Genomic DNA, 25,603 nt, shown 5'->3' with positions numbered 1-25,603 from the left:
AGTCCTGAGGCTTCAACTTCAACTTTGTGATCTGGCCTGACATTTTCTTTTTTTTTTTTTTAAGACTTTTTTGATGTGGACTATTTTTCTTTAAGTCTTTATTGAATTTGTTACAGTATTGATTCTGTTTTATGTTTTAGTTTTTTGGCCTTTAGGTATGTGAGATCTTAGCTCCCTGACCAAGGACCGAACCCGCACCCCCTGCATTGGAAGGCGGAGTCTTAACCCCTGGACTGCCAGGGGAGCCCCCAGCCTTACGTTTTCTAATGTAAGAGTGTAAGTGCACAGAAGACTAAAAATAATTTCTTCTTTTGATGATCTCAACAACCACTTGAAGGCCTACTGTGTGTCAGGCTCTGGGAATATAATAGTGAACAAAAATCCTTGGGTGTTACCCTCAGGGAGGTTTTAGACTCGTGTCTAAAACTCCATTTCCAGGAAACATTGCTTTTATTGGAGGGGGAGGGAGTGAACATGAAGGGTTTCAATTTTACCAGTTCAGACTAAACTAAAAATTTGAATTTGAAAAGTAGTTAAAATAATACACAGTGTAGATCAGTTACAAGTTTTCTTTAGCTTCCTGAATGTAAACACTGAAAATTGTTACCTGTTTTCTGGGAGAATCTAGTATGGGGAAGTCAAGCCTCAGTTGCTGAGAGCATCAGATTCCTCTGGTCCTGTCGAATCAGTCCTGCCTTGTAACCAGGGGAGATGGCTGGCGCTTGACCAGATGTCTGTTTTGAGATAAATGAGGCCAGGGCAGCGCAGAAAAGGTCTGTCAGCTGGTGGCTGACGAACCGCCTGGGTAGTGAGTGGTCTTTTTCCAGGTTACCTTCCCCTCTGATTGAGCAGAATGCTATGGGAACTGTTCCCAAGGGGCCTAGGTCTCAGGACTACGTCTCTTAGATCCGTGCCACCGCCCTGCGAAGGGAACAACTGAAACACACAAAACATAGTGGCCATGAGGCCTCTTAAATCTTCCCACTATTGTGGCCTCCACAGGAGAGTAAATCAGCTGGAATCTAGGTGAACCTTAAGGGGTATCCCCCCTCCCCCACCCACCCACAAAAAAGAAAAACTGATGTGTTTCCTGGTAGGAATGCCTCGGTCCAGCCCTATAGCGCCGTTTGGGAGTGTTTACTGAGAACAAAAATTGGTGGCACCTTGGGTGTAGCCAGGGCTTCCTGACCCACTAGGACTGGCTGTCTTTGGGGGTCGGGGGTGGCTTCAAGGACGGGCAGGTCTCCGCGCTGAGGCCGGCTCTCTACGGGGCGTGTTCTTGCGCAGAATCCTCGGGGCACACAGGGGGCCCCCACAAGCGAGCAGCGAACGGGGCCGCGCACCCAGTTCTAAACGTCGGCCAGCCACCAGGGCAGGGCACTCCAGGGCTGGAGCTCGGAGACGGAAGATCGGACGGTGGCGGGCCGACGGCGGGGGCTCAGCGGTGCCCGGACCCCCGTTTCCCGGGAGCGAAGAGTGGGAAGCCCGAGGGCCAGGCGCTTCCTCTCCGTCCCCCAGGCGGGCTCCAGACTGCGACTGCTGCCTGGCGCGGCCGGACCCAGGGGCGGGGGTGCCCCGGGGCCTCGCAGGGGCCCGGAAAGGCCCCAGAAGCGCGACAAGCCGTGAGGGGGGCAGGGCCACCGGAAAAGGCGCACGATGCCGCCCGAGACGACGGCGGCCCCCTCGGTCTCCCTCCGGGAGCTGGCCGATCTCGCCATCGGCACCCCGGAGGTGGGCACCGTCAACTTCACGGCCCTGCACACGCTCATCGTGGCCATGCTCAAGCATCTCAGCCTGCAGGATGCTCGGATCGACTTCCCGTCCCCGATGCTCGAGCAGAGTCGCTTGTTCGAGTCCCCGCGGGTCTCAAGCAGCAGGGTGCAGCCGCAGGCGCTGGAGAGCCAGGTGGAGGACCTGGGCGGGCAGGTCCAGGACCTCAGCCTGCAGCTCAAGACCATGGGGGGCCAGGTGGAGGCCATCGTGCAAAACTTAACGTCCCAGGCCGGCGGGCTGGACGCCCGGGACTGGCTGGAAGTGAAGGATCTGCCCTTGCTTACGCAGGGGAAGGCGCAAGTAGGGTCGACGAAAGTCCGGAAGGACGGCGAGCCGGTACCCCAGGTGGGCGCGCCAGGCTGTCCGCCCCTCCCCCCGCCCCGGCCGCTCTGCAGCGCCCCCTGAAGCTGAGCCCCGGAGGCGCACCTGGGGGAGGAGGCCGGAGCCGGCAGACGCGGGCGTGGCGGGGCCCAGGCCTGCTTGCGGCCTGGGCCCACGCGGCCCGTGATCTACCTTTCAGGGCATGGAGCTGCTCCAGGACATCATGGAAGACGTGAAAATACCGAAGGAAGCCCAGCAAAAGGCGAAGGAGCAACCCAAGTTGCACCCGGAGGTGAGGGCGGCCAAGACCCCACCTTGGGGAGCTGAGTGGCCCCTTCCCAGGCAGCCTCCTTCGTCCCTTCTGTTTACACGGGGGGCTCACCCACCACTTGTCAGACACCCAGGCATCCTGAACCGACCCAGAGAGGGGCTGACAACTTCTCAATATTCTTTGAGCGAATTTCCTTTAAACTAGAATAAAGAAAGAAGGTGGTGGGTGTTGAGAGACAAAGCTCGGTCCAAGAAGAGGGGGACTGGAACGGAGAGGGTTATGGGTCACCACCACCATCCCCCTACCTGCAGCCCCCCCCAGGCAGCCCCACTCTCACTTGGATCTTTGCTCCCTGGGAGAGAGAAGCACAAATCCCTCAGCGTAAGCATTTTCCAGTGAACAGCAGAGACCGGAAGTATGCCAGTTCCAGGAGATACTAGGCAGTGCTTCTGTTTCAGGCCCATATGAGCCCGGAGTAGGGGATTAGAGCTGGGAAAAAAGGAGGAGCAATTAGGAGGAAGCCCAGGGAGAGGCTGAGAAGAGAGACTTGAGAGAGAAGAAAAGCTCAAAGGAGGAGGTAGCCGAGACCCTGGAGGAGACTCACCCATGGATGCCACGTGCCCACCTCATCCCAAGGCCTCCAGCCCCCGGCAGGACTCATTTTTGCTCTGGGAAGCTTTTCTTTTTAAAGTGTGGTGTTTTTAGGTTTAGGACTGTCTTCGGTTAGAATAAAGGCTTGTTTTACCTTTAGATTCGTAGATTCTGGAGGTTTGCAGAAGTTATAAGGAGCCACTTAAATAATAGCAATTTGCTTTGGTTCTTTTGAGGTGCTTTTCTCTTTAAGCAACACAGTCGTTCAGGTGCCCTTGAAGTACCCAGTCATCTTTGTCCTTGAGAGGCGAGGTTAGCCTCGTGGAGCAGTGCTGCAATGTCTCACTAGTGGGTTGTGTGAAATGCATCCCAGGACCAAAGAAAGGTTCCCATTCCTGCATCATTTTTGCTTGCGGCACGCTGTCCCCGGGTACCACCTGCCACACTCCACTTCCCTTCCTCTCGTTGGCTGGGAAGAGCACGGGGAGCCTGGCTTACCAGCCTTCTCTTTACCCTCGGCTCTCTCAGACCCACATACCTCCTTTCCTCTTCTGCTTTGTGAGAGAGAGTGTGTGTGTGTGTCTGTGTGCGCGTGTGCAGGGGCCACAGGAGGGGCTGCTTTGATCCTTAATCTCTGAACTCTTCTTGCAGAAACTCCTCCAACGGGTTGACGAACTGGAGAAGCTAATTAGAGAAAGGGACAAATTCCTGGTAATCTCAGCCAGTTCTGTGGGAAAGGGCCCTCAGGGGCCCCAGGGGGTAGGATGGTTGCCCGCGGCCCGGCCCCCTCTCTCGGGGTTTATCCAGGCTCTCACCCCAGATGTCTGCATCCTTCCAGGGTGGGGTGCTGTATGCCCTCTGCCTCTTGGGCTGCCCCCCCCCCCAGAATGTGGGAACATTCTTTCCCTCCTTGCTCAGTTGTCCATCCAGAGCCCACATGGGACAGGAAACCAGCCACTCAGGACTCACTGGTTACTTGGACAGTGACTTCTCCTTGGGGCTTTGGAAGGACCCACCCAATCCTGTTAGTTCTGTTCTGTTCCTGAAGCTTCCTGAGATTAAACTTGGGGTGTGTGTGTGTGTGTTGTAGTGTGTGTTTGGTGTGTGTGTGCGCACACATACGTGTTGTCTTTCACTGTCAGGAAATAATGAGCTGGAAGCTCCGTGTGATGCCTGGTGCAGAAGAAGCCACCATGGTCACCTGGGAGGAGCTGGAGCAGGCGATTACTGACGGCCGGAAGGTCTCACGAATGGTAACAGAGACGGGGGGGGGGGGGGGGGGGCCTTGGGCAGCGGTCTTGGGTGGGGCCCCTGAACCTTTCCCTTTTTTACTGCTGTGCAGTATTCCATTATGTGGGTGTTTATCATTTATTTCACAGGTTTTCTATTTTGGATATGTTTGTTTTTCCCCAACCTTATAACAAACCATACTCTAATGTGACACTCACACAAGTGAAGGTACTCATAGGGTAGATTCCTAGAAACAGAACGCACATTTGTGATTTGGCTAGCTTTTGCCAAATTACCTTTCGTGGGCATGGTTCCAGTTTGGACCCCCACCAGCAATGTAGGAGAGAACTTGTTTCTCAGTATCCCGCCAACTCTGTCTGTTGGTACCCACTTTTCTTAGCTTGGCCGATCGGTTAGATTGAAAACAGTACCAGAGCATAGTTTTGATTTGCTTTCATAGCTTTTCAAAGTTCCTTTAGAGTCTGTCCTGAAATGCACGAGTCCCTTCACTATTAGTGGGCAAAGGTGACCAACCCTGGAAATAAAACGTCTTCAGGAAGCCTTTTGCTGATGGTGACTTGTAGCCACGGGTGCGGGCATCTGTGCCAAGGCAGTGCACAGGATAACCAGGCTAAGCTTTCTTTGTCTGAATAAAGTCGGTATTTTCAAACGGCCCTCAAGGACAAGGGTCAGCTGCCCTTTGGCCTTGACATTCCTCTTCCCCTGGCTTTGTGTATCTGGGTCACTCAAAAAGGGTCACGTGGACGAACAGGCTCACGGGGAAGAGAGCAAAGAACACTTTGGCACCACCAAGTGGCCATCTGGGGTTCACCAAATATTATCTGGGTACAAAAGACACCCTTCTGGTCTCCCAGACTTTTTTTTTTTTTGTGGTACGCGGGCCTCTCACTGTTGTGGCCTCTCCGGTTGCGGAGCACAGGCTCCGGACGCGCAGGCTCAGCGGCCATGGCTCACGGGCCCAGCCGCTCCGCGGCATGTGGGATCTTCCCGGATTGGGACAAGAACCCGTGTCCCCTCTCAACCACTGTGCCACCAGGGAAGCCCACCCAGACTGCTTTCTGAGTTTGGGGCCCTTCTTCAGAGGAAAGCAGCATCAGAGAGAGTTGGAAGAAGAGCCTGCAAACAAAGAGAGTGGCCTAGAAAAAGGTGGCCTCTGCTTTCACTGTTATATTTTTTTTAAGCCAAAGCTTTTTTACCCTTACCCACATGTCACTGTCCTATGTTTTGAGTGAGCAACACATTTCCTCGGGGTGCCACCAGAAGACACCTGCAAGACCTAAAAATAAGCCTCAACAGAAGCAGCTCTAGACATTTTTGCTTCTCCAGAGCTAAGAAAGTGTCAGGGATCTGACAGTGGCTCGTAATCATGAACGACCCCAGAAGCAGCGGAGCATTAGTAGAAATATTAATTTTTGAGAAGCAAGACAGCAAGTAATGAGAAGTGCAGGCCTGCACAGGCCATAATGAAGGCAGTGGAAGGAGAGTTTCACGATCTCACGTTGGGAAAATACAACACACTTGAGCCCAGTTTTTTTTTTGCGTTGGTGGCGGTAACTCTAGGGCAGTTGGGAGGTGCGCCGTCTGCCTGCGTCACGAGTGGAGAGCCAGGGTGGAAGGGAGGATGTGCGTCCAGGGTTGGGGAGTGTGGTGAGCACGGAAAAGTAAATTCCATGTTTGGAGAACCAGACGTGAGGAAGGAGGCTGCCACTGTCCACGTAGCAGCTACCGTTAGAGGAGCTCGGAACGAACACGGACGATGCCCATGCCAGGACTTGAGTGTGAAAGGACACTGACCACGTGTTTCCAAGGGCGTGTTCTGATGGCCGAGAGGGCGGTGCTTTGCAGTTTTCTTTATCACCCAGAGGTGATGATGATGAAGTTGCTTCTACTGCTCCTCTTCCTCCTGGTACTTCTTCTAATGGTCAGCAAGAATGACTTACCGTAATTGGGAAAACCCAGGCCTAGCATTGTAGTCAAAACGTGCTTAAGGGAGGAAAAAGCTTCCTCAGTTCCCTGTGATCAAGGTAATGAGTCTGGGGTGCCAGCTAGATCTATGGCAATGGGCTTTTAACAATCGGAGGATCTTCCAGTGGTTATTTTACTAGGTCTGTGGATCTTGAGGATAGATGCTCTCTTGCAGAAACAGCGTGTTCAAGGGAAAGGACACTTCCTCTTCAAAGCTTTGTGGCCTGACAGGTTAAACAAAGTAGAAAGCAAAAATTAAAACTTATCTGCAGGCCTCCACCGAGGGAAAGGCGGATGACTGCCTGTGAGGTTGTGGTCACCCTTTGGATATCTTCTGCTTTGGGACCCAAGGAATAGTGGAGCAATTTAGAAAGGGGCTTCATGAGATTGAACGTGACTTCAACCAACTGCGGCCCCACCTTCCTCTTCAAAGTGAATACGCACTGGGTCAGCACCCCTCCTGGCACCAGGAGACACACGCCGGCACTCGCTACCGTGCTCTCCGTGGCCATGGCTGCCCAGTCCATGGATGGGGCCTCGTGTGCCTCCGGGTGCGAGAAGAAAAGGCCCCTTTAGGCAACTACGGGCCTCCTGGATCATGTTTTTAAATGCGTTCTGCTGATCTCTGCCTTCTGATCGGGGTGCTTAATTACTGATAGAGTTTACAACTTCCATTTTGCTATTTGTTTTCTATATGTCTTATGTCTTTTCTGTTTCTCTGTTATTATCTTCTTGTGTGTTAAATAAATGTATTCTAGTGTACCATTTTAATTCCCTTGTATCTTTTGTTGTATATTTTTTGAGGTTTGTTTGGTGCTTTTTTTTTGGCTGCATTGGGTCTTCGTTGCTGCACGAGGGCTTTCTCTAGTTGCGGCGAGCAGGGGCTACTCTTTGTTGCGGTGCACAGGCTTCTCATTGCGGTGGCTTCTCTTGTTGCTGAGCACGGGCTCTAGGTGCGCGGGCTTCAGTAGTTGTGGCGTGCTGGCTCAGTAGTTGTGGCTCACGGGCTCTAGAGCGCAGGCTCAGGAGTTGTGGCACATGGGCTTAGTTGCTCCGCAGCATGTGGGATCTTCCCGGACCAGGTCTCGAACCCGTGAACCCGTGTCCCCTGCATTGGCGGGCACATTCTTAACCACTGCGCCACCAGGGAAGTCCCTTGAGTTATTTTCTTATTGGGTCCGTAGCCATGTTCAGTGTAGGGCTGATGATCCTCCACTTCCAACGCAGCACCTTTCTGAGTCCTTTGCCCCCTGAATTACAGGTTTCTCCAAACTGGCTTGTAGAAACAGGCACTGTTCCCAGCCCCACAAGAGTCTGGGTGCTGTTCCCTCTAGCTTTAAAGATGGTTCTTTTCCCAGTCTGGGGAGTTTCCTCACATGTATGTGCTGGTCGTTTCTGTGCTGGATACCCAAGGGGGAACCCTCTGGGGATCTGCTTTGTTGTCTTTATATGCTCGTGCTTTCTTCCCAATCCTATGTTCTTTGAGCCCTCGCTGCCTCGGTCTCCCTGAATGGTTATCTCTGTCTCCCACACAGGGAGTCTGCTGGGCCCCACTTCAGTCCTGCATCCCTGCGTTGCAGCCTGGGAACCAGCCAGCCAGTGAGCCGAGGCAACAGTAGGGCTCCCATAGTTTGCTTCCCCATCTTTCAGGGATTGCTATAGCCTTCATCAGCTGATACCCAGTGTCTAGAAAACCACTGTTTCATAGTTGTTGCTTTTTGGTGTTTTGGTTTTGGTTGTTATAGACCGGAAGGTAAATCTAGTCCCTGTTACTCCATTTGGGCTGGAAATGGGAATAATCCATCATCCCTTTTTTTTTTTTAACAGCTTCTTAATTTTCTACAGCATGGTTGTGCCGTAAATATACCCCTATTGATAATCTCTTTTCATAAATGATGCCACAGACTCTGTACCTATAGTTTGGTGCATTCTTTTGTGAGAGTCCATACAGAAAATGGGAATTTCTGGGTTTGTGCTTTGCATTTTTTTTTTTTTTTTTTTTGTGGTACGCGGGCCTCTTGTTGTTGTGGCCTCTCCCGTTGCGGAGCACAGGTTCCGGACGCGCAGGCTCAGCGGTCATGGCTCACGGGCCTAGCCGCTCCGCGGCACGCGGGATCCTCCCGGACCGGGGCACGAACACGTGTCCTCCGCATCGGCAGGCAGACTCTCAACCACTGCGCCACCAGGGAAGCCCTGTGCTTTGCATTTTAAATACATGGTATACTTTCCCTGCAGCGTACACTCTACCACCAGCAATGGGTCAATGATGGGGTAGACTTTATATTGTAAACTCAATAAATTATTCATGTCCTTTATTTGTAGACTCAACGAGGGTTGGAGTTGACCACTTGTAATTTGCAGGTTTTCCCCTGCCTTTTATGAGGGAAATTACATATTATGATGCCATTTACAAATGTGCAGATTCTCAGAAATCTGGAGAACTATCCTTCAAGAATGTCAAAGTTGGTCTTTGTGTCCAGTTTAGTTTTGTGAGGGTATTTTTTCCCAGGGGCTCTAAATCATCTTAGATACCCCACACTTCCTTCCCTCCAACTCTTATAATGAGTACTTTTTACTCAGAGTCACTGATTTCTTTCTTCCTCTTCCACCAGGTCTCAGAGTCATCAACAGGGCTTCCTAGGCGCAAAGGGCAGGGTTCCATAACATCAAATGATAAAATTCCAAGTGGAGCCTCCACCAAGCATCCAAGTATTGACGAGGCTGTAGAGTCTGCCAGTGGTTTTGGCACAGATAAGACCTCGGGGACCAGTGGCATAGAATGCTCCTCTGAAGGGGTTACTGGCAGGGAACGAAGCAAAGGTGCGTCTGCTACTGGGTTTCCTGGTAGAGAACAGCACTCAAGGGTCCATGAAGAAGCTGGCCTAACCAAACACCGTCCCCAGTTGAGAGCAGAGTCAGATCGTCGCCGGGCTAGAGAGCAGCACGGCTTAGCACATCTACGCAGAGATGAACGAGATGCACACCTTGGCCCAGTTTATCAGGACATATCCTCCGCCACCTTGCCTAGAGCTCTGCATGGTCATGTGTCCCCAGACCAGCATGGGGGAGTGCACATTAGCCAGGGTCAAATCTATGCACGGCCAGACCAACATGGATTAGGACCACTTGGCGTGGATCAGCCTGCATCGCTACAACCCAGCACTTACGCACATGGTGTGGTACCCCTCGCTGTGGGTCAGCTTGGGGTGATGCCACCTGGAGTGGATGAGCAGGAACTGGTACTAGCTGGCATGGCTCAGAGTGATGCAGTGCCACCATTGGTATCTGGCAGAGATCAGCAAGGATTGGGACTACCTAGTACAGACCAGCCTGGTATGGTCCCACTTAGCACATATCAGCATGGTGCGATACTTCCTGGCATAGACCAACATGGTATAAAACAGGCTGGCATGGACGAGAGTGGTGTGGGACCACTTGGCACTGATCAGCATGGATTGGTACCTCTTGGGGTAGATCAGCACGGACTTGTAATATTTCGCATGGATCAGCAGGGCTTGCCGTCACCTGGTTTGATGCAAGTCGCTGCAGATCAGCAAGGTTTTGTACAGCCCAGTTTGGGAACGTCTGGCTTCATACAACCTGGCACAGAGCAGCATGATACGATCCAGCCCAGTGCAGGTCAGCCTGGTTTGGTCCAACCCAGTATAGGTCAGCCTGCCTCGGTCCAACCCAGTGCAGGTCAGCCTGGTTTGGTCCAACCCAGTATAGGTCAGCCTGGTTTGGTCCAACCCGGTATAGGTCAGCCTGCTTTGGTCCAACCCAGTATAGGTCAGCCTGCTTTGGTCCAACCTGGTGCAGGTCAGCCTGGTTTGGTCCAACCCAGTGCAGGTCAGCCTGGTTTGGTCCAACCCAGTATAGGTCAGCCTGCTTTGGTCCAGCCTGGTGGTGGTCAGCCTGCCTCGGTCCAACCTGGTGAAGGTCAGCCTGCCTCGGTCCAACCCGGTGCAGGTCATCCTGGTTTGGTCCAGCCTGGTACAGGTCCGCATGGCTTTTTTCAACCTGGTGTATCTATGCCTGGCTTGGTTCCACCTGGTGCATATCCACCTGGTCTGGTACAGCCTGCTGGCTATCCACATGGCTTGGTCCAATCTGGTACCTATCCACGTGGTTTGGTTCAACCTGTAATAGATCAGCATTGGTTGAGGCAGTCTGGTACAGATCGAAGCTTGATACCACCAGGCACAGAGCTTCATGGCTTTCCAACATACCATGCAGATCCTCGAAGTTTTATATCACCACGCCCATCCCAGCATGGTGTGGCACCTCCTGGCAGAGATCAATATGGTCGGGTGTCACCACTCGTAGCCAGTCAAGGTTTGGCATCACCAGGTATAGACCGAGAAGGTTTGGTACCACGAGAGACTTATCAACAGGGTTTGATGCGTCCTGGCCCAGACCAGCATGGCCCAAAACCATTACGCACGGGCGTGGGATCTGCACGCCAGGATCAACAGCATTTGGAAACACCTGAACCAGAGCAGCATGACCGGGCACATTCCGTCCCAGACTCCCATGGCCCAGGCTACCAAGGTGTAGATCAGTATGTCGAGGTGGGTTTGGATCCAAATGAAATACGTGACTCAGTCCGACCTGGAGTTTCTGTTCAGACTTCCCCAAGCCAAGATGCCCCCCTTCTCAGGAGCACACGCTCCCTTGACTGTTTATACCGAGGCTTATCAGAAAGGAGTGATGTCCAGGGTGAGAAACTTGATTCACTGGATAAGTTGGCTCCTAGCTTCCCCACGGCAGTGGAAACATTTCGTCTGTTGGGAGAGCTTACCAGCCTCTACGTGGAGTTTAAGGAGAACATAAAGGATCTGGATGATGAACAAGCTGGCCAAACAGACTTGGAGAAGATCCAGTACCTGCTGGCACTGATGGGTGGGTGCTGCGTGCCCAGAGGAGAGGCTGCTGTCCTCCTCGCTTGGTTTCATCCTTCTCTCTCCCTGGGCCTCTGCCTGAGGCCCTGAAAACAGCATTTCCATTCTTAGCCATTCTGGGTTCTCCCATAGCCTTCAGGGTCCAAAAGATGGGATTGAACCGGTAGGAATAAAGGAGCCTCAGGGGAGGAGTGAGGCGGGTTCTTGTGTCTTCGCCAGACTCTCTGGAAAGCAGCTGGGAAGATGTTGGGATGAAGGGAAAGTGATTTCATGGGGTTGGGCAGGGAGAGAGAATGTTGAAAAATTAGATTTAACCTCTGCACATTCACAATTCTAGCCCCAGAGCATAATTAAGATTTTAGAGTTGGGTGGAAATTGTGGGTAATTGGTCCCACAGCCCTTTAGGATATTAAGCGTTCGGTGGACTCTTTAGAGCTGAGAACGCTTATCGCCTAAAAGGACACTCCTTTCTTCCCATCCCCTCTCTCCAGCCCCCAGGAAAAGCAGATAAATGATATGTGTTGTTCTTGATTGTGAGGGCTGGGATTGGGAGCCCATGGGGAATCTGACGCTTCTGACTCTAAGGCCTCGATTCTCCATAGTCAAGGAGTCCATACCCGCTGACCTGCAGGAACAGCTGAAGACCTTAAAGGCCTTGACCAAAGAAGTCCAGCAGGAAAAAGCAAAAGTAAGTAAGGGAGGGTCCTCCTACTTGGCCTTCAAGTGCCAATAATCCCTTTCATTTGCATTTGGATAGATTACACAGTCCTTTCACTTTCATTATTATCTCACTGGACCTGTACAGTGCCCTCAGATAGGAAGCACACCTCAGGTATCCACATGTTTATTTCCTGGATCTAAAACCTGACATTCAAAGCTATTAAGATTCAGTTGGGCCAACAAGGAGGCCTGAGCTCCTTTCATTACATGTGGCCATTTCCAATAAAAGCCACTGTCACTGGAGCAGCCTTGGAGCCAAGTTCGTGGGACTGTCTGGGACCAGCGGTCATGGCGAGGGGCTGCTGGGTCTTCAGTCATTCTTTTAATGCTAGCTACCTGCATCCATGGGATGGATGGATGGGTGGATGTTAGGAAGGGACCTTGAGCTTTGCCAGAGGGTTGGATAGGATTAGGGAATGGGGGCGACTCCCTGGTGGTCCAGTGGTTAGGCGCTTTCACTGCTAGAGGTCAGGGTTCAATCCCTGGTCCGGGAACTAAGATTCCCACAAGTTGCGTGGTGGGAATTTTTTTTTTTAAAGGATTAGGGAATGGGGGAGGGGCTTGCTGGGGCTGCAGAGGTACGTTCGGAAAGCAGAGATCTCAAGCCTGCCTGACCCTCCTCTAACATTGGATTTGTAGCTGGAGAAGGTGAACAGGATCCTGGAGGGGGAGGGAGAGCAAGAAACAGGAAAGGAGGTGAAAGCTGGCCAGCTGAGCCTGCAGCTGGGTATCCTCAGGTAAAATCCCCCTGCCAAATGCAACTTCTGTCCTGGTATCACATGTTCTCAGCCAGGGAGGTGATAGAAGCCTTTGGTTCACTCATCCCTGAACTGACCACTATCTTTGAGCCGCATTGTGTCTGCTCTTCAGGTTGTCTGTATCTAGTTCAAGTTGCTAGTGGAAGTTTCCCAGGTCCTTAAAACAGCTCAGCACCAGGGCTTAGAAGAACCAAAAAAAAAAAAACCCAAAAGCCTCTTAGATTCTGTCCCCAGTTGGAGGCTTCGGAGCATTTGCTGGAGCCCCTCAGAGCCGTCTCTGTGCAGTGCCAGGCCTCACCCCCTAGAAGCCTCTCAGGCCAGCACACTGGGCACCCACCTCCACGACAGGCGGGGCCTTGGACCCCTTAGACAGAGCTGGAGGGGAACGTGAAAGAGCCCCGTCTGCCTCCTCCATCCCTGATGGCCGGGGCTCAGCACTGCTGGGCCCAGGCCCCTGGGCCGGTGGTGGGGCCGGACCATCTCTCGTGCATACAGAGTCACCGTGGCTGACATCGTGAAGGAGCTGGCAGAGCTGAGGGAGAGTCAAGAACGGGGCAAGGTCAGCATGGAACATTCGGTCTCCGAAGCCTCCCTTTACCTGCAGGATCAGGTGAGGATTCCACACTCTCCAGCCACAGGGACTAGGGCCCTTCGCAGAGTTGGCTGTGGACATTGGGGATGGTAGACTCTTACCTGATATATAATTTGCGGATATTTTCTCCTGTTCTGTGGGTTGTCTTTTCACTGTCTTCAAAGTGTCTGCCTTTACATCTTTTGCTTTTTAATTGGAGTATAGTTGATTTACGATGTTGTGTTAGTTCCAGGTGTACATGCCTTTACGTCTTGAGTGTTACGATCCTTGGTCACCCCAGAATGTTCCCAGCGAGGAGCGCTGGACTAGGAAGAGCCTCTGAGTGCTTGCGGAAGGATCAGATGGGCAAAGCCACTGGGCCCAGGAGTCCCACGTCAGGAGCCCCTTTGTGCTAGAGGCCCCGTTCTGGGCCCACTCCAAGTTCGTCAGGACAGTGGTTTGCACCGTTTCATGACCCAGAGCTGATTGTCAGGCCAGCAGGAGGACAGCAGTAGATAGTGTGTTTAAGGGTCATCTGTCATCCCAAAGCTCACACCTGAGCTCAGCAACCTCCGGGGCTCCCTGGGGCCACACCTGGGAGGGCATCCACTCCCTGCTGGGCAGGCTCGGCCTCTTGACTCTTCAGAAGCGTGTCAGCTCTTCTGGTGGCAAGAGTCTTGCTGAGCTCGGGCGAAAGGGAGCCTGGCTGAAAATACATACGTGTAGAGGAAATAGGGAAAAGCAGAATTTCCAGGCCAAGCGGGCAGTCTGGCCGGGGCCACCACCTGTCTGTCTTTCTGTGTGTCTGTCTTTGCCTCTGTGTCGCCTTCCTTATCCATCTCTCTCAAATACCCGCACATCTCTCTTCCCTTCTGCTCTCAGCCAGCTTTTTTATCTCTCACACACAGTCCAAAAGGGCTGCCCCAGGCCTTGCAGTGTTACGCGCTTCCAAGAAAGGGGGCCTTAGGTTGGTGCAGTCCCTGTCTCTAAGCCAGGACAAGACGTCACAGGTCTTTGGCCAATCGGGTGTGTAGCTGGGACCAATCATTTGTGGGGACAAACTGGGACCATGGGATCCAGACGAGAGCAGAAGGGTGAGCGGAAGGAGTTTGTTCCCAGCCGGGCCATGAGAGACCCCTGTAGTGGTAGCACTTATCACATTCTCTCTCTCTTTTTTTTTTTATTGAAGTGTAGTTGATTTACACTCTTATATCAGTTTCAAATGCACACCATAGTGATTCACTGTTTTCATAGATTATATTCCACTTAACGTTATTATGAAATAATGGCTCTATTTCCCTGTGCTGCATAATATATCCTTGTGGCTTTTTTGTTTCACACATAGTAGTCTGTACCTCTTAGTCTCCTACCCCATCTCGTCCCTCCCCCTTCCCTCCCCCCACTGGTGACCACTAGTTCGTTCTCTAGCTCTGTTGAGTCTGTTTCTGTTTTGTTACATTTACTAGTTTGTTTTATCTTTTAGATTCTACATATAAGTGACAACACACAGTATTTGTCTTTCTCTGTCTGGCTTATTTCACTAAGGATAATACTCTCTAGGTCAATCCATGTGGCTGCAAATGGCAAAATTTTCATTCTCTTTTATGGCCGAGTAGTATTCCGTTTTGCGTATAATAAACCACATCTTCTTTATCCATTCATCTGTTGATGGAAACTTAGGTCGCTTCCATATCTTAGCTATTGTAAATAGTGCTTCCGTGGACATTGGGGTGCATGCATCTTTTCGAATTAGTGTTTTCATTTTCTTCGGATAATATATACCCAGGAGTGGAATAGCCGGATCATACGGTAGTTCTATTTTTAGTTTTTTGAGGAACCTCCCTACTGTTCTCCATAGTGGCTGCACCAATTCACATTCCCACCAACAGTGTAGGAGGGTTCCGTTTTCTCCACACCCTCTCTAGAATTTGTTACTTGTAGACTTTTTGATGATGGCCATTCTGACTGGTGTGAGGTGATATCTCATTGTGGTTTTGATTTGCATCTCTAATGATTAGCAATGTTGAGCATCTTTTCATGTGCCTGTTGGCCATCTGTATGTCTTCTTTGGAACAATGTCTGTTCAGGTCTTCTACCCATTTTTTAATCAGGTTGTTTGTTTTTTTGATATTGAGTTTATGAGCTGTTTATATATTTTGGATATTAACTCCTTATGGGTCATATCGTTTGCAGATATTTTCTCCGATTCCATAGGTTGTGTTTTCTTTTTGTCGATGGTTTCCTTTGCCGTGCAAAAGCTTTTATTTATTTATTTAAAAGAATCGATTTTATTTATTATTTATTTACTTTTGGTTGCGTTGGGTCTTCGTTGCTGCGCACGGGCTTTCTCTAGCTGCGGCGAGCGGAGGCTACTCTTTGTTGCGGTGCGCGGGCTTCTCATTGCAGTGGCTTCTCTTTGTTGTGGAACACGGGCTCTAGGCACGCAGGCTTCAGTAGTTGTGGCATGCGGGCTCAGTAGTCGTGGTGCACAGGCTTAGTTGTTCCGGGCATGTGGGATCTTCCCGGACCAGGGATCAAACCCATGTCCCCTGCATTGGCAGGTGGATTCTTAACCACTGCACCACGAAGGAAGTCCCCAAAAACTTTTAAGTTTAATTAGGTCTCATTTGTTTATTTTTGCTTTTGTCTCCTTTGACTTAGGAGACAGATCCAAAAAATATTGCTACGATTTATGTCAAAGAGTGTTCTGCCTATGTTTTCCTCTAGGAGTTTTATGGTTTCCAGTCTTACGTTGAGGTCTTCAATCCATTTTCAGTTTATTTTTGTATATGGTGTGAGAAAATCACATTCTCTTATTGTTATTTATGTTCTAGATGGGGACAGAGCATGTGTGAGCCCACCATTCGTGTCCCCAGGGCCTGGAGCAAGGCCTGTGTGTCGGCAGGCTGTTTGTGGACTAACGGACGTCAGCTCTGTAGGATTTAGCTAGAGATGTGTTCTCACACTGCACCAATGGGCTGGCTGGAGAAAGGTCCAGAAGCCTCCTTCCTGAAAGGGCTTTATCAGCATCTGTGCTACCCTCCCTGGGAGCTCTGGTCACTATTTGATGGATGGAGGTCGAGCGCCTCCCATGTGCCGCACACCCTGGGAGACACCGAGGCCGTGGGACGGCCCAGATCACGGCAGGCCAGGGCAGAAAGCGCTCGCTGGTGGCGACCGCGTGGATGCGGCGTAGCTGGGCCTCGCTCACTGCCCTGCACCCGCCCTCTCGCCCGTGCCCAGTTAGACAAGCTCAGGACGATCATCGAGAACATGCTGGCCTCGTCCTCCACGCTGCTGTCCATGAGCATGAGTGCGGCCCCGCACAAGCTCCTGACCACCCTGGCACCCGGCCAGATCGACCCTGCGGCCACCTGCCCAGCCTGCAGCCTGGACCTGAGCCACCAGGTCAGCATGCTGGTGCAGCGCTACGAGCAGCTCCAGGACGTGGTCAGCAGCCTGGCTGCCTCCCGGCCCTCCAAGAAGGCCAAGCAGCAGAGCCAGGTGATGCCGCCTGCTTCCCTCCGGTGCGGCCGCTCACGGCCCGCCTGCACGGAGCCCCTCGGGGAGTCCCCGGGGGAGGGATGTTTGGGCCACTTTTCCATGATGGAGCCCTTTAGCGACCGCACGGAAGTCCCTGGTCTTTCCGTAGGGTCGCAGCGAGGGCAGCCGTAGAGCTGGCTCTGGGGATGGGGCACCACGGGGAAGAGCTGGCTCCGTGGGTGGGGACGGCATGGCTGGCTGAGGGGTGGAGCAGTGCCATTCACATGCCTCGGGACTCTGGCATAGCCTTGGGATTCATCGCTCCTCCTTCGTGCCGGTCTTCTGGACTCCTTCCCACTTCCCCTCCAAAGGGCAGGCCTGCTGGTGGGGCAGGGAGTAGCACAAGTCCCCGAGGCCTGCCTCTTAGCCTCCAGAATTCAGATTCAGCTCCGGGTGGGTGGCGAGGCTGTAGCCCACACCCCAGCTCTCAGGGCAGCAGCTCACCACTCCTGGGCCTTGAGACCGCCTCTACTGACCACCCACCCCGGTGGACCAGGTCCCTCAAGGCTAGTCCATGGGGAGGTGGGGAATTGTGGCGGCAACCGAGGAGATCCAGAATGGGGTCTGAAGTCGTCCTGTCTGCCGGGTGGTGTTTTAAGGGCTGACTTACCAGGGGCGGCAGTACCCCTGCAGGTGCCCCAGGGAGGCTGCCTTTGTCCTTCTGCTGCAGGATGAAGAGCTACTGGGCCGCGTGCAGAGCGCCATCCTGCAGGTACAGGGCGACTGTGAGAAACTCAGCATCACCACCGGCAACCTCATAGAGGACCATCGGCAGAGGCAGAAGGACATCGAAGTGAGGGCGGGCAGGGGGTGGGGGCGGGGCCGAGGCGCGGCCCCAGTTCCTCCTTGTGCCTTATTCCCTGCTCGCTCGGCCTCCCAGGTGTTGTACCAGGGTCTGGAGAAGCTGCAGAAGGAAAAGGCCAACAGGGAACACCTGGAGATGGAGATCAGTGTGGTAAGGCTAGGCCGAGGGGCCACCTTGCATCCCAGGGAGGTCCCACCGCTCGTTCTTCAAAAGGCTGAGAGAGGGGCTTCCCTGGTGGCGCAGTGGTTGAGAGTCCGCCTGCCGATGCAGGGGACGCGGGTTCGTGCGTGCCCCGGTCCGGGAGGATCCCATACGCCGCGGGGCGGCTGGGCCCGTGAGCCATGGCCGCTGAGCCTGCGCGTCCGGAGCCTGTGCCCCGCAACGGGAGAGGCCGCGGCAGTGAGAGGCCCGTGTACCGCAAAAAAAAAAAAAAAAAAAAAAAATGCTGAGAGAGGAGGCGAGTCCGACGGGGGATGTGGGCTCAGTGCTGGCGCTCCCACTGCAGGGAGGGGGGCCCCCCCGTGGCTCTCTCCCACCTGGGGGGCCTCTTCCTCTCTCCGGGCAGAAAGCCGACAAGAGCGCCCTGGCGGCCAAAGTGAGCCGTGTCCAGTTTGACGCCACCACGGAGCAGCTGAACCACGTGATGCAGGAGCTGGTGGCCAGGATGAGCGGGCGGGAGGGGGACTGGCAGAGGATGCTGGACAGGCTCCTGGTGGAGATGGACAACAAGGTGAGGGGTGGGAGGCTCCAGGGCCCCCTGGACTGGGACAACGCCCTCCTCTCCGGGCGCCGCAGGCCCCACCTGCTTCCTCAGAGCTCACCTGGGCCCCACCCTCACCCACAGCTGGACCGCCTGGAGCTGGACCCAGTGAAGCAGTCACTGGAGGATGGCTGGAAATCCTTGCGACTGCAGCTCAAAGAGCGTCCTCCGCTCATCCAGGCGGACGAGGCAGCCGCCATGCGGAGGTGAGGCCTGGAAGGGGTGAGGGCAGGCGGGCTGGAGGTGTGCTCAGGGGGAACGGTTGATCTTGCCTGGGACCATCCCGCAGTAGGAGTGACAGAGTTTTAGAGCTTGAAAAGCTCTTCTAGCTCAGGCCAGTTCACATTACAGCTGAGAGAGGGAGGGGAGGGAGGCGTAAGGCTCTCTGGGCACAGGTGGGAGGGGGCCCACAGCCCCCAGAGCTGAGAGCACTCCTGCAGGGCCTGGCCCATGGCAGCCTGAGTCCCAGGATTTCCATTCCTGGCCGCCAGAGGGCTCCCGAGGCTTACGCAGGGCAGTCCTGGGGCGCTTGGGAACCCTGCCGGCTTTGGGTTAGGGTAGGTGGGTGCTGGGTGTGTGCCCAGAAGCGGACACGTCTAGGAGCTGGTGAGTCTGGTGGCCTGGGGCCCGTCACCCTGGGCACTGAGCGTCCAGCCTGCCTGGCCCACAGAGCGCCGAGCCCGCTGGGTTCTCTGTCTCCCGCATTCGGGACCCTCTGGGCAGGGCGCTCACCCTGTGTGTGTTCCACCTCCTCACAGGCAGCTCCTGGCACACTTCCACTGCCTCTCATGTGACCGTCCCCTGGAGACGCCTGTGACTGGACAGTGAGTGGCCCCAGCTGGTGGCCACGATGGGGGCGGGCTCGGCAGGGCTGCGTCTCCTGTATCCCAGGCCTGTCTCCACCTCCTGTTGGCTCCTGCTGTCTCACCGTTCACTCTGTACCCCCCGGCTGCTCCTACCCCGGCCTTCAGCCCCCCACCCCTGCCCGGGCGGGGAGGCTCCTCGGGCAGGTGCAGTGTGGGGAGTGGGCGAGGGGCTTGGACGATGGGGTTCCTCACACTCCAAGCTTCCCTTCGCTCTGTCCCTGCCCAGAGTCATCCCCCTGACTCCTGCGGGCCCAGGCCTGCCCGGGCACCGGTCCATCCGCCCCTACACGGTCTTTGAACTGGAGCAGGTCCGGCAGCAGAGCCGCAAGTACGGGCAGCGGAGGGAGTCCTGTACAGGGCCTTGCAGGGGGCTCTGGAGGGCAAGAGTGGAGGCTCCTCCTCACGCCTGGGGGGGGCAGTAGGGGCGGTGCTGCTAGTGCTGACGGAGCTCCCAGCTCCTCCCAGGGTGAGAGCCTCGGAGGAGGAGAGCGCCGACCTAGTACCCGCCTGCCTTTGGGTCCTTGCTGGGCATCCTGGGGGGACACTGCCTCTGAGACCCCCCCCGTCCCTGCTCGTACCGGGCATGTGAGGGAGGGAGGCGGTGGCTCCACCGGTGGGTGGGATTAGTGGGTGGGGGGCGCGTTTCACGCCCTCTGGGGCTCCTGCCCTCCTCCCCACAGCCTTCCCACCTCCTCCTTGAGGGGAGGCTGCCGGGGGCATGGCTCACCCCTCTGCTGCCCCCCCCCCCCGCCCCGCAGCCTGCAGCTGGGCAGCGCTGCCCTCCCCTGGGGCAGCCTGGGGCAGACGGAGCGGGGCGTGGGGCGCCTGCGCAGCATGCACTCCAAGATGCTGACGGACATCGAGAAGGTGCAGGTCCACTTCGGGGGCTCCGTCAAGGCCAGCAGCCAGATGATCCGCGAGCTGCTGCACTCCCAGTGCCTCAGCTGCCCCTGCTACAGACGGTGGGCGGCCGGGCCGGGCCCCCGGGGCAGGCGGTGAGCTTCGGCCCACTCACAGCCCACCCACCACCGAGAGCCTGGCACAGAGCAGGGGGAGTGTGCGTGCGTGTGTGTGAACGTGTGTGAACACGTGTGAGTGTGAGAGAGCATTGTTCATGTGTATTGTACGAGTGAGAGAGAGTGTGTGTGTGTGAGAGAGATTATGTGTGTGCCTGAGGGGTGGGGCCTGTGTGTGGGAGAATGTGTGTATAAAGGTGTAAGAGAATGTATGATTGTGTGTGAACGTGTACGTGTATGAATGTGTGAGAGTACGTGTGAATGCGTGTGTGTGAATAGGTGTGTGAACACATACACGTGAGTGAGTGAGTGTGTGTGTGTGTGTGTGTGTGTGTGCGGCCTTCAGGGTGGCCGGCCGGGCCATCCTGCTCACTCACCCCCTGCCCTGTCCTGGCTCGAGCGCTGCCCCCCGCCCCACGCTAGGCATGTCCCCGGCCACACCTGCTCCCCGTGACTCCGCTGTCTTCACCGCAGGCTGCCAGATGCGGCCGATCACACCTACCGGAGGTCGCCCCGGAGCTGCGGGGGCAGCCACACCCTCACCTACCCCTACCGCCGCAGCCGCCTGCAGCACCTGGCACAGGGCCTGTACCCCACCGAGGAGATCCAGATCGCCAGGAAGGTGAGGGGCACTGCCGTGACGCCAGGCTCTCAGGTCCCTCTGGAAAAGCCACCAAAAGTCCCCTCCTGGGCCCTCGGCCTCGGGGAGGTTTCTTAGTCAGACCTAGTCCAAGCGTCAGGTTCTTATCCTTTCCTGGGAAGAGGAATGCCAACCCGGCCACCCGCCCACCTGGCACTACCGCCTCCACCACGGGCCCCCCCCTTCCCCCTGTGGCTCGGCCCTGGTGCCGCCCAGAGCCCCCTCAAGGGCTCTGAGCACCGTTTGGTGCCGGCCTCAGGCGAGGACCACCCTCTGGGAGGCAGGACGGGAGGGCAGTGCTGAGCGGCACTCGCCCATCTCCACAGCACGACGAGGTGGATATCCTGGGCCTGGACGGACATATTTACAAGGGACGGATGGATACAAGGCTGCCGGACATCCTGAACAAAGACAGTGAGTGTCCAGGTGGCCCAGAGGCCCCTCAGCCTCCTTGCTTGGGGCCCACAGGGTCCATCCAGCTCCTTAAGGCCCTTCTCGTGGCCACCAGGCCCTGACTGCCTTCCTCCACCTCCCTGACTCCAAACGTTCAGGTCTCCAAAAGCCTCCGGGTCAGTGTTTGCAGAAGGGGTACATCTGTCCAGTCTCAGCCAACTAGCTGGGATGTGGCCCCATCTTTCCTTGCCAGCTTTTATCCTCAGATGCCACCCCAGTCTTCCTGCCTAAGCCTCTGTTTCCAGCATCACCGAGGCCAAGTCCTACCCCTTCTTCATAACTCAAAATACCCTCTCCTGAACCCCCCACCACTTTGTGAATCACCCGTGTCCTGGAATGTCCCCTTCCAGTTAGCCATCCTGAGGTGTGCCATTTGTCACTTCCCACCGTGTCTCACCGCCACGTATGCACCTTTCTAGTTGCCTCCCCTCCCGAACCATAAACCTGGAGTCAGAACTCACCCAGCACCTGGCATGGGGCTGATGTCTGTGGGTGGATATCAGAGTGAGTGAGTGGGTGGATGGATGGATGGACAGACAGATGGCGGGGCGGACATTTCGGTGAATGAAGTGCTTACAAGGGGGCATATCCACGAATAAAGATGGAGAAGGACACCAGCTGAGGCTGGCTGTGACCAGCAGCGCTGCAGCCCTCTCCCCATCCCCATGGGTCCCCACAGGGCTCCCACCCGATGTCTCAGCACTGCCCCTCCCCTCCACTGTCTCCATCAGATTCGGGGGTAAAGCATAAGGCCAAGCAGTCCCGGCCCCACGTGCACCGGCAGCAGTCACTCAGCGACAGCGGTCAGCTGCCCTCACGGTCCCAGAGCGCTCAGATGCTGGCTGGCAACGACTCAGGTAGCTCCTCTCTGGATGGAGGGTCCTTCCGGGTGGCCTAGGCACTGCCCCTTGCCTCTCCTCCTTGGCCCGCCAGACCCCTTTCATGCCCATGACTGGTATATACCTTTATTTCCCTGGAGAGAGGAAGGGCCTGGGAGCTGAGGGACGGGATGCAAGGGAGGAGAGAGAAAACCCTTCATTGATGAGAGCTTGATAATGCGCCAGGTCTGTGGTCAGATACTGTTACTGCCCCCATTTCACAGAAGAGGAAATAGGGACAGAGTTGCAGCCCAAGCTCTGGCTCCAGGCCCGAGTCCTTCCCCTGCTCACATGTGCCGACTCTCACCTGCCCAGTGAGATGACACCTGCCAACAGCTCACCTGCTCAGTGAGATGACAAACCTGCCAGCGGGGCTGGAGATGCACGTAGACGCGCCTCCTGGGGAGGGGCTCGAGGAGCCCACCCCAGGGCCAGGCTGAGTAGAGCTATAAATAAATGTTTAGGAAAAAGCTTGGGGCCATGCAGCTTCTCTGGTCCTGGCTCAGGAAGGTGGAGTGAGAGGGAGGGGCCACTGCAGGTCAGATGGCAGACCTCACGCAGCCTGACCATTAGGCCATGGAGCTAAGCCCCCTGGCCTGGAAGGTCCCCCAGAGTCCCTGCTCTTCCCAGAGGGGCTAAATCCTGCCTGAAAGCCAGAGGGCTAAGGGTTCCCTTGGGGTTTGGCTACACATGGGGCCAGAGAGGGACAGTGGCCTGGAGCTAGGAGGCTGGATCACTTCCAGGTGACTCTGAGCACCTCTCCCCCTTCTCTTGACCAGTTTCCTCATCTGTTGATAAAAATCCTCAGCTGGATTAGGGCTGCTTAGTTAGGCTCCCCCTTGAGAGCCTAAGAAAGGTGCTGACTTTCTTCCCATCAAAAGCTATGCATCCACAATGCTTTGCAGCTACTTCCGGAGGTTCAAGGACCACCCCTACCTCCTGCCCAGGTTAAGAGCCCCAGCTACACCCCCCTTCCAGTTCCAGCATTCAGTGAGCGCCTGGAGGAAGCAGAAACAGAATAAGCAGAAACAGAATAAGTGGTGGTCATGTTGCCTCGCCTCTGTTGAGGGTTCCTCACCGGCCAGGCACTGCTGAGGAGCTTTCTACTTACAAACCAGTCTTCATCCTCATGCATTAAGAGGCAGGGACCACTGTTGGTCCCACCTACAGCTGAGAAAGCCGAGGCACAGAGAGGTTAATGTATTTGCACAAGGTCACACAGCTAGGAAGCAGCAGAGCTGGAGTTCAAAGCCAAGCCATCTGGCCCCAGAGCCAGCGCTGGTGACAAAGGGTAAGAGCCTGGGATGGAGGATTCAGCAGTGGACCGACAGCACAGGTCTGTGGCTCTTGGTTCCGAGTTGATTTCTTGGGGGTACTTAGCTTTTTTCTCCCCAGCACTCCACTGTCTACTCCAAGGGCACTTAAAACGTGTGGAAGCAGCAGCAAGAGGGAGGGTAGTGTTAGGGAAAATTCCTGCAACTATTTGTGTCAATATTGCCTAAACAGTCCCTGTATTAAGAGGGAACGTTACCAAAGAGGCAGGCTCTCAGCCCCTGGTGAAAGCTTGTTTATTTTTAACTCAGATTATAAAGGAGTGTGACTTGGGGGCTCGTATGAGGGCTTGCCACCCCCCCCACCCCGCTCCAGCATGATGCCCTAGCTCGGCCTGGCTACTGGGGCTGCTCTCGACTTCCCTGGGCTTCGCGCTAGCTGGGGTGGGCCGCTGGCGGGCGTGGGAGCGAGACAGAGCCAGGTCTGCTCCCTCCTGTCTCGCAGATTCTTCTCTTCAACGGAAAGACAGACCCATCTCCACCGAGGGGCGCCTCTCCCAGCCAAATACATCTCACCTGCCCAGTGAGATGACAAACCTGCCATCGGGGCTGGAGATGCACGTGGACGCGCCTCCTGGGGAGGGGCTCGAGGAGCCCACCCCGGGGCCAGGCTGAGCAGAGCTATAAATAAATGTTTAGGAGAAAGCTTGGGGCCATGCAGCTTCTCTGGTCCTGGCTCAGGAAGGTGGAGTGAGAGGCAGGGGCCGCTGCAGGTCGGATGGCAGACCTCATGCAGCCTGACCATTAGGCCATGGCCCCCAAACAGGTTGAGCTGTTCTCTGAGGGTGCCAGGGCTTCGAGAGGGCTGAGTGTTGGACCCAGGGCCAGGAAGAGGCAGCACAGGCCAGACCCCAGGCTCCGGGGACTGGCGGGCCTGCAAGCGATCTGCCCTCTCCTGACCCCGGCTGGACCCGGTGCTGTGGCCTTCTCTGGCACCGGCACTGCCTTCCATCTGGGGAGGCTAGCCAGGGCACTCTGGTGAGGTTGGGATGCTTCATGTCTGTGCTTGAGCTGTACCTTGTGTATCTTGGAGCAAAGGTAAGGGTGGCAGCCCTCCTGCTGCTGGCAGGGAGGCTCCTGGCACATCCTGGGCAGGGAGCGGTGCCACCAGCACCTGGGAAGGTTCCTGTTTGCTGTCCTCTGTGGCTTACCCTTGAGTGGCTGCTGCAGACGCAGGAGGGGCGCAGACCCAGGGGCCGCCAGGGCTAGGTCGTGTCCCTATTCCCCTCCCCTCCCCAGGAAGATAGAGCAGAAGTGTGCCTGGCATTTGCCAGGGGGTCTTGAGGCCTGGCCCTTGCCCTGCTTCAGTGTCACCCCAAACAGGCCAGAGGGCTCACTGCCGTCCCCCAAGTCAACTGTTAGGGACAAGCGCGTCCCCAGTCAAAGCCCCAGGGACAAGGGAGTGCTGCCCCGCACCCAGACGGGGGCCTCTGCAGTCATGGAAGCAGTTTTCTGCCTTCAGATCTGTTCTCAGCAGCTCCCTCCTCCAAGGTGGGGTTCCCTCCCTCCCCCCCACCGCCCCCAGTCCCCTCTGACATGGGAAAGGGATGTCTGGGCCCAGTAAGAGGGCTGCTTCAGGGTGTGAATTGAGGGATGACAGAGTCACACAGGAAAGTGTAGCAGGAAGTAACCGAGGAAAGGGTTTCTCCCTCGTCCCCCTGTGGGCACAGGAGGGTGGAGTTGGCTGGGGGTGTCATGGGTGGGGAAGGCGCTCCCTGCGGGAAGGGGCATCCCCCATCTCTCCCCATCTGCTGAGATCCCGTTCACTGTTGAACGCTGGGGTCCCAGTCGGCACCGCCCACACCCCTGCACCCTTTTCTCTGCAAGGGGGCAGCAGGGCCAGGCCCAGGCCTCCTCTGCTCCTGCCTGAGAAATGTCAGGTCACTGGCTCCGTGTCCCTGCTCTAGAGTCCAAATTCACCAGCTTGGAAGGGAGGAGCGGCAGCCAGTCCTCCCCGATGCCCCCGAAAGGATGAGGGGTGACATTCCCCAAGGAGCCCAGGCCACCCCTGCCTCCCCACACCTGGACCTGCCTGCCTACGCTCACCCAGGCCGCCCAGCACTGGCCGCCCACGTGCCCACGAGGGGCCTTCCCCTTCCAGCCTGGGAAAGCACAGGTGGGCAGAGTGAGGGGTGCGGGTGGGAGGAGTCTCACAGGTTTCCAAGGAGGAAACAAAACTGAAACGACAA

At 55.5% G+C, this 25,603-nt stretch overlaps 1 protein-coding gene across 1 annotated transcript; it reads left to right on the top strand.

The window, feature by feature from the left end:
- The first annotated feature begins 1,656 nt into the window (after positions 1 to 1,656).
- Positions 1,657 to 24,029, top strand: QRICH2 (glutamine rich 2). The gene is made up of 21 exons (XM_065897070.1): positions 1,657 to 2,109; positions 2,294 to 2,386; positions 3,590 to 3,667; positions 4,099 to 4,209; positions 8,785 to 8,992; positions 9,227 to 11,074; positions 11,676 to 11,761; positions 12,433 to 12,530; positions 13,047 to 13,161; positions 16,366 to 16,626; positions 17,336 to 17,458; positions 17,546 to 17,620; positions 18,036 to 18,200; positions 18,315 to 18,436; positions 18,989 to 19,054; positions 19,323 to 19,424; positions 19,855 to 20,058; positions 20,587 to 20,734; positions 21,079 to 21,166; positions 21,937 to 22,062; positions 23,860 to 24,029. The coding sequence occupies exons 1-21, from the start codon at positions 1,657 to 1,659 to the stop codon at positions 24,027 to 24,029; spliced, it is 4,740 nt and encodes a 1,579-aa protein (XP_065753142.1).
- Positions 24,030 to 25,603: the final 1,574 nt, after the last annotated feature.

This window comes from Phocoena phocoena, chromosome 19 (genome assembly GCF_963924675.1).
Source record: "Phocoena phocoena chromosome 19, mPhoPho1.1, whole genome shotgun sequence".
Lineage (NCBI taxonomy): Eukaryota > Metazoa > Chordata > Mammalia > Artiodactyla > Phocoenidae > Phocoena > Phocoena phocoena.
Note: the sequence above shows the minus strand (reverse complement) of the source record. Positions and strands in the feature narration are given on the sequence as shown.

Excerpts from the sequence above, each read along its gene's own strand:
- QRICH2 (XM_065897070.1), top strand. The coding sequence starts at position 1,657 with ATGCCGCCCGAGACGACGGCGGCCCCCTCGGTCTCCCTCCGGGAGCTG. Across the intron at positions 2,387-3,589 it reads AACCCAAGTTGCACCCGGAG|TCTGAACTCTTCTTGCAGAA; the intron begins GTGAGGGCGGCC and ends TGATCCTTAATC. Across the intron at positions 18,201-18,314 it reads TGGTGGAGATGGACAACAAG|CTGGACCGCCTGGAGCTGGA; the intron begins GTGAGGGGTGGG and ends CCTCACCCACAG.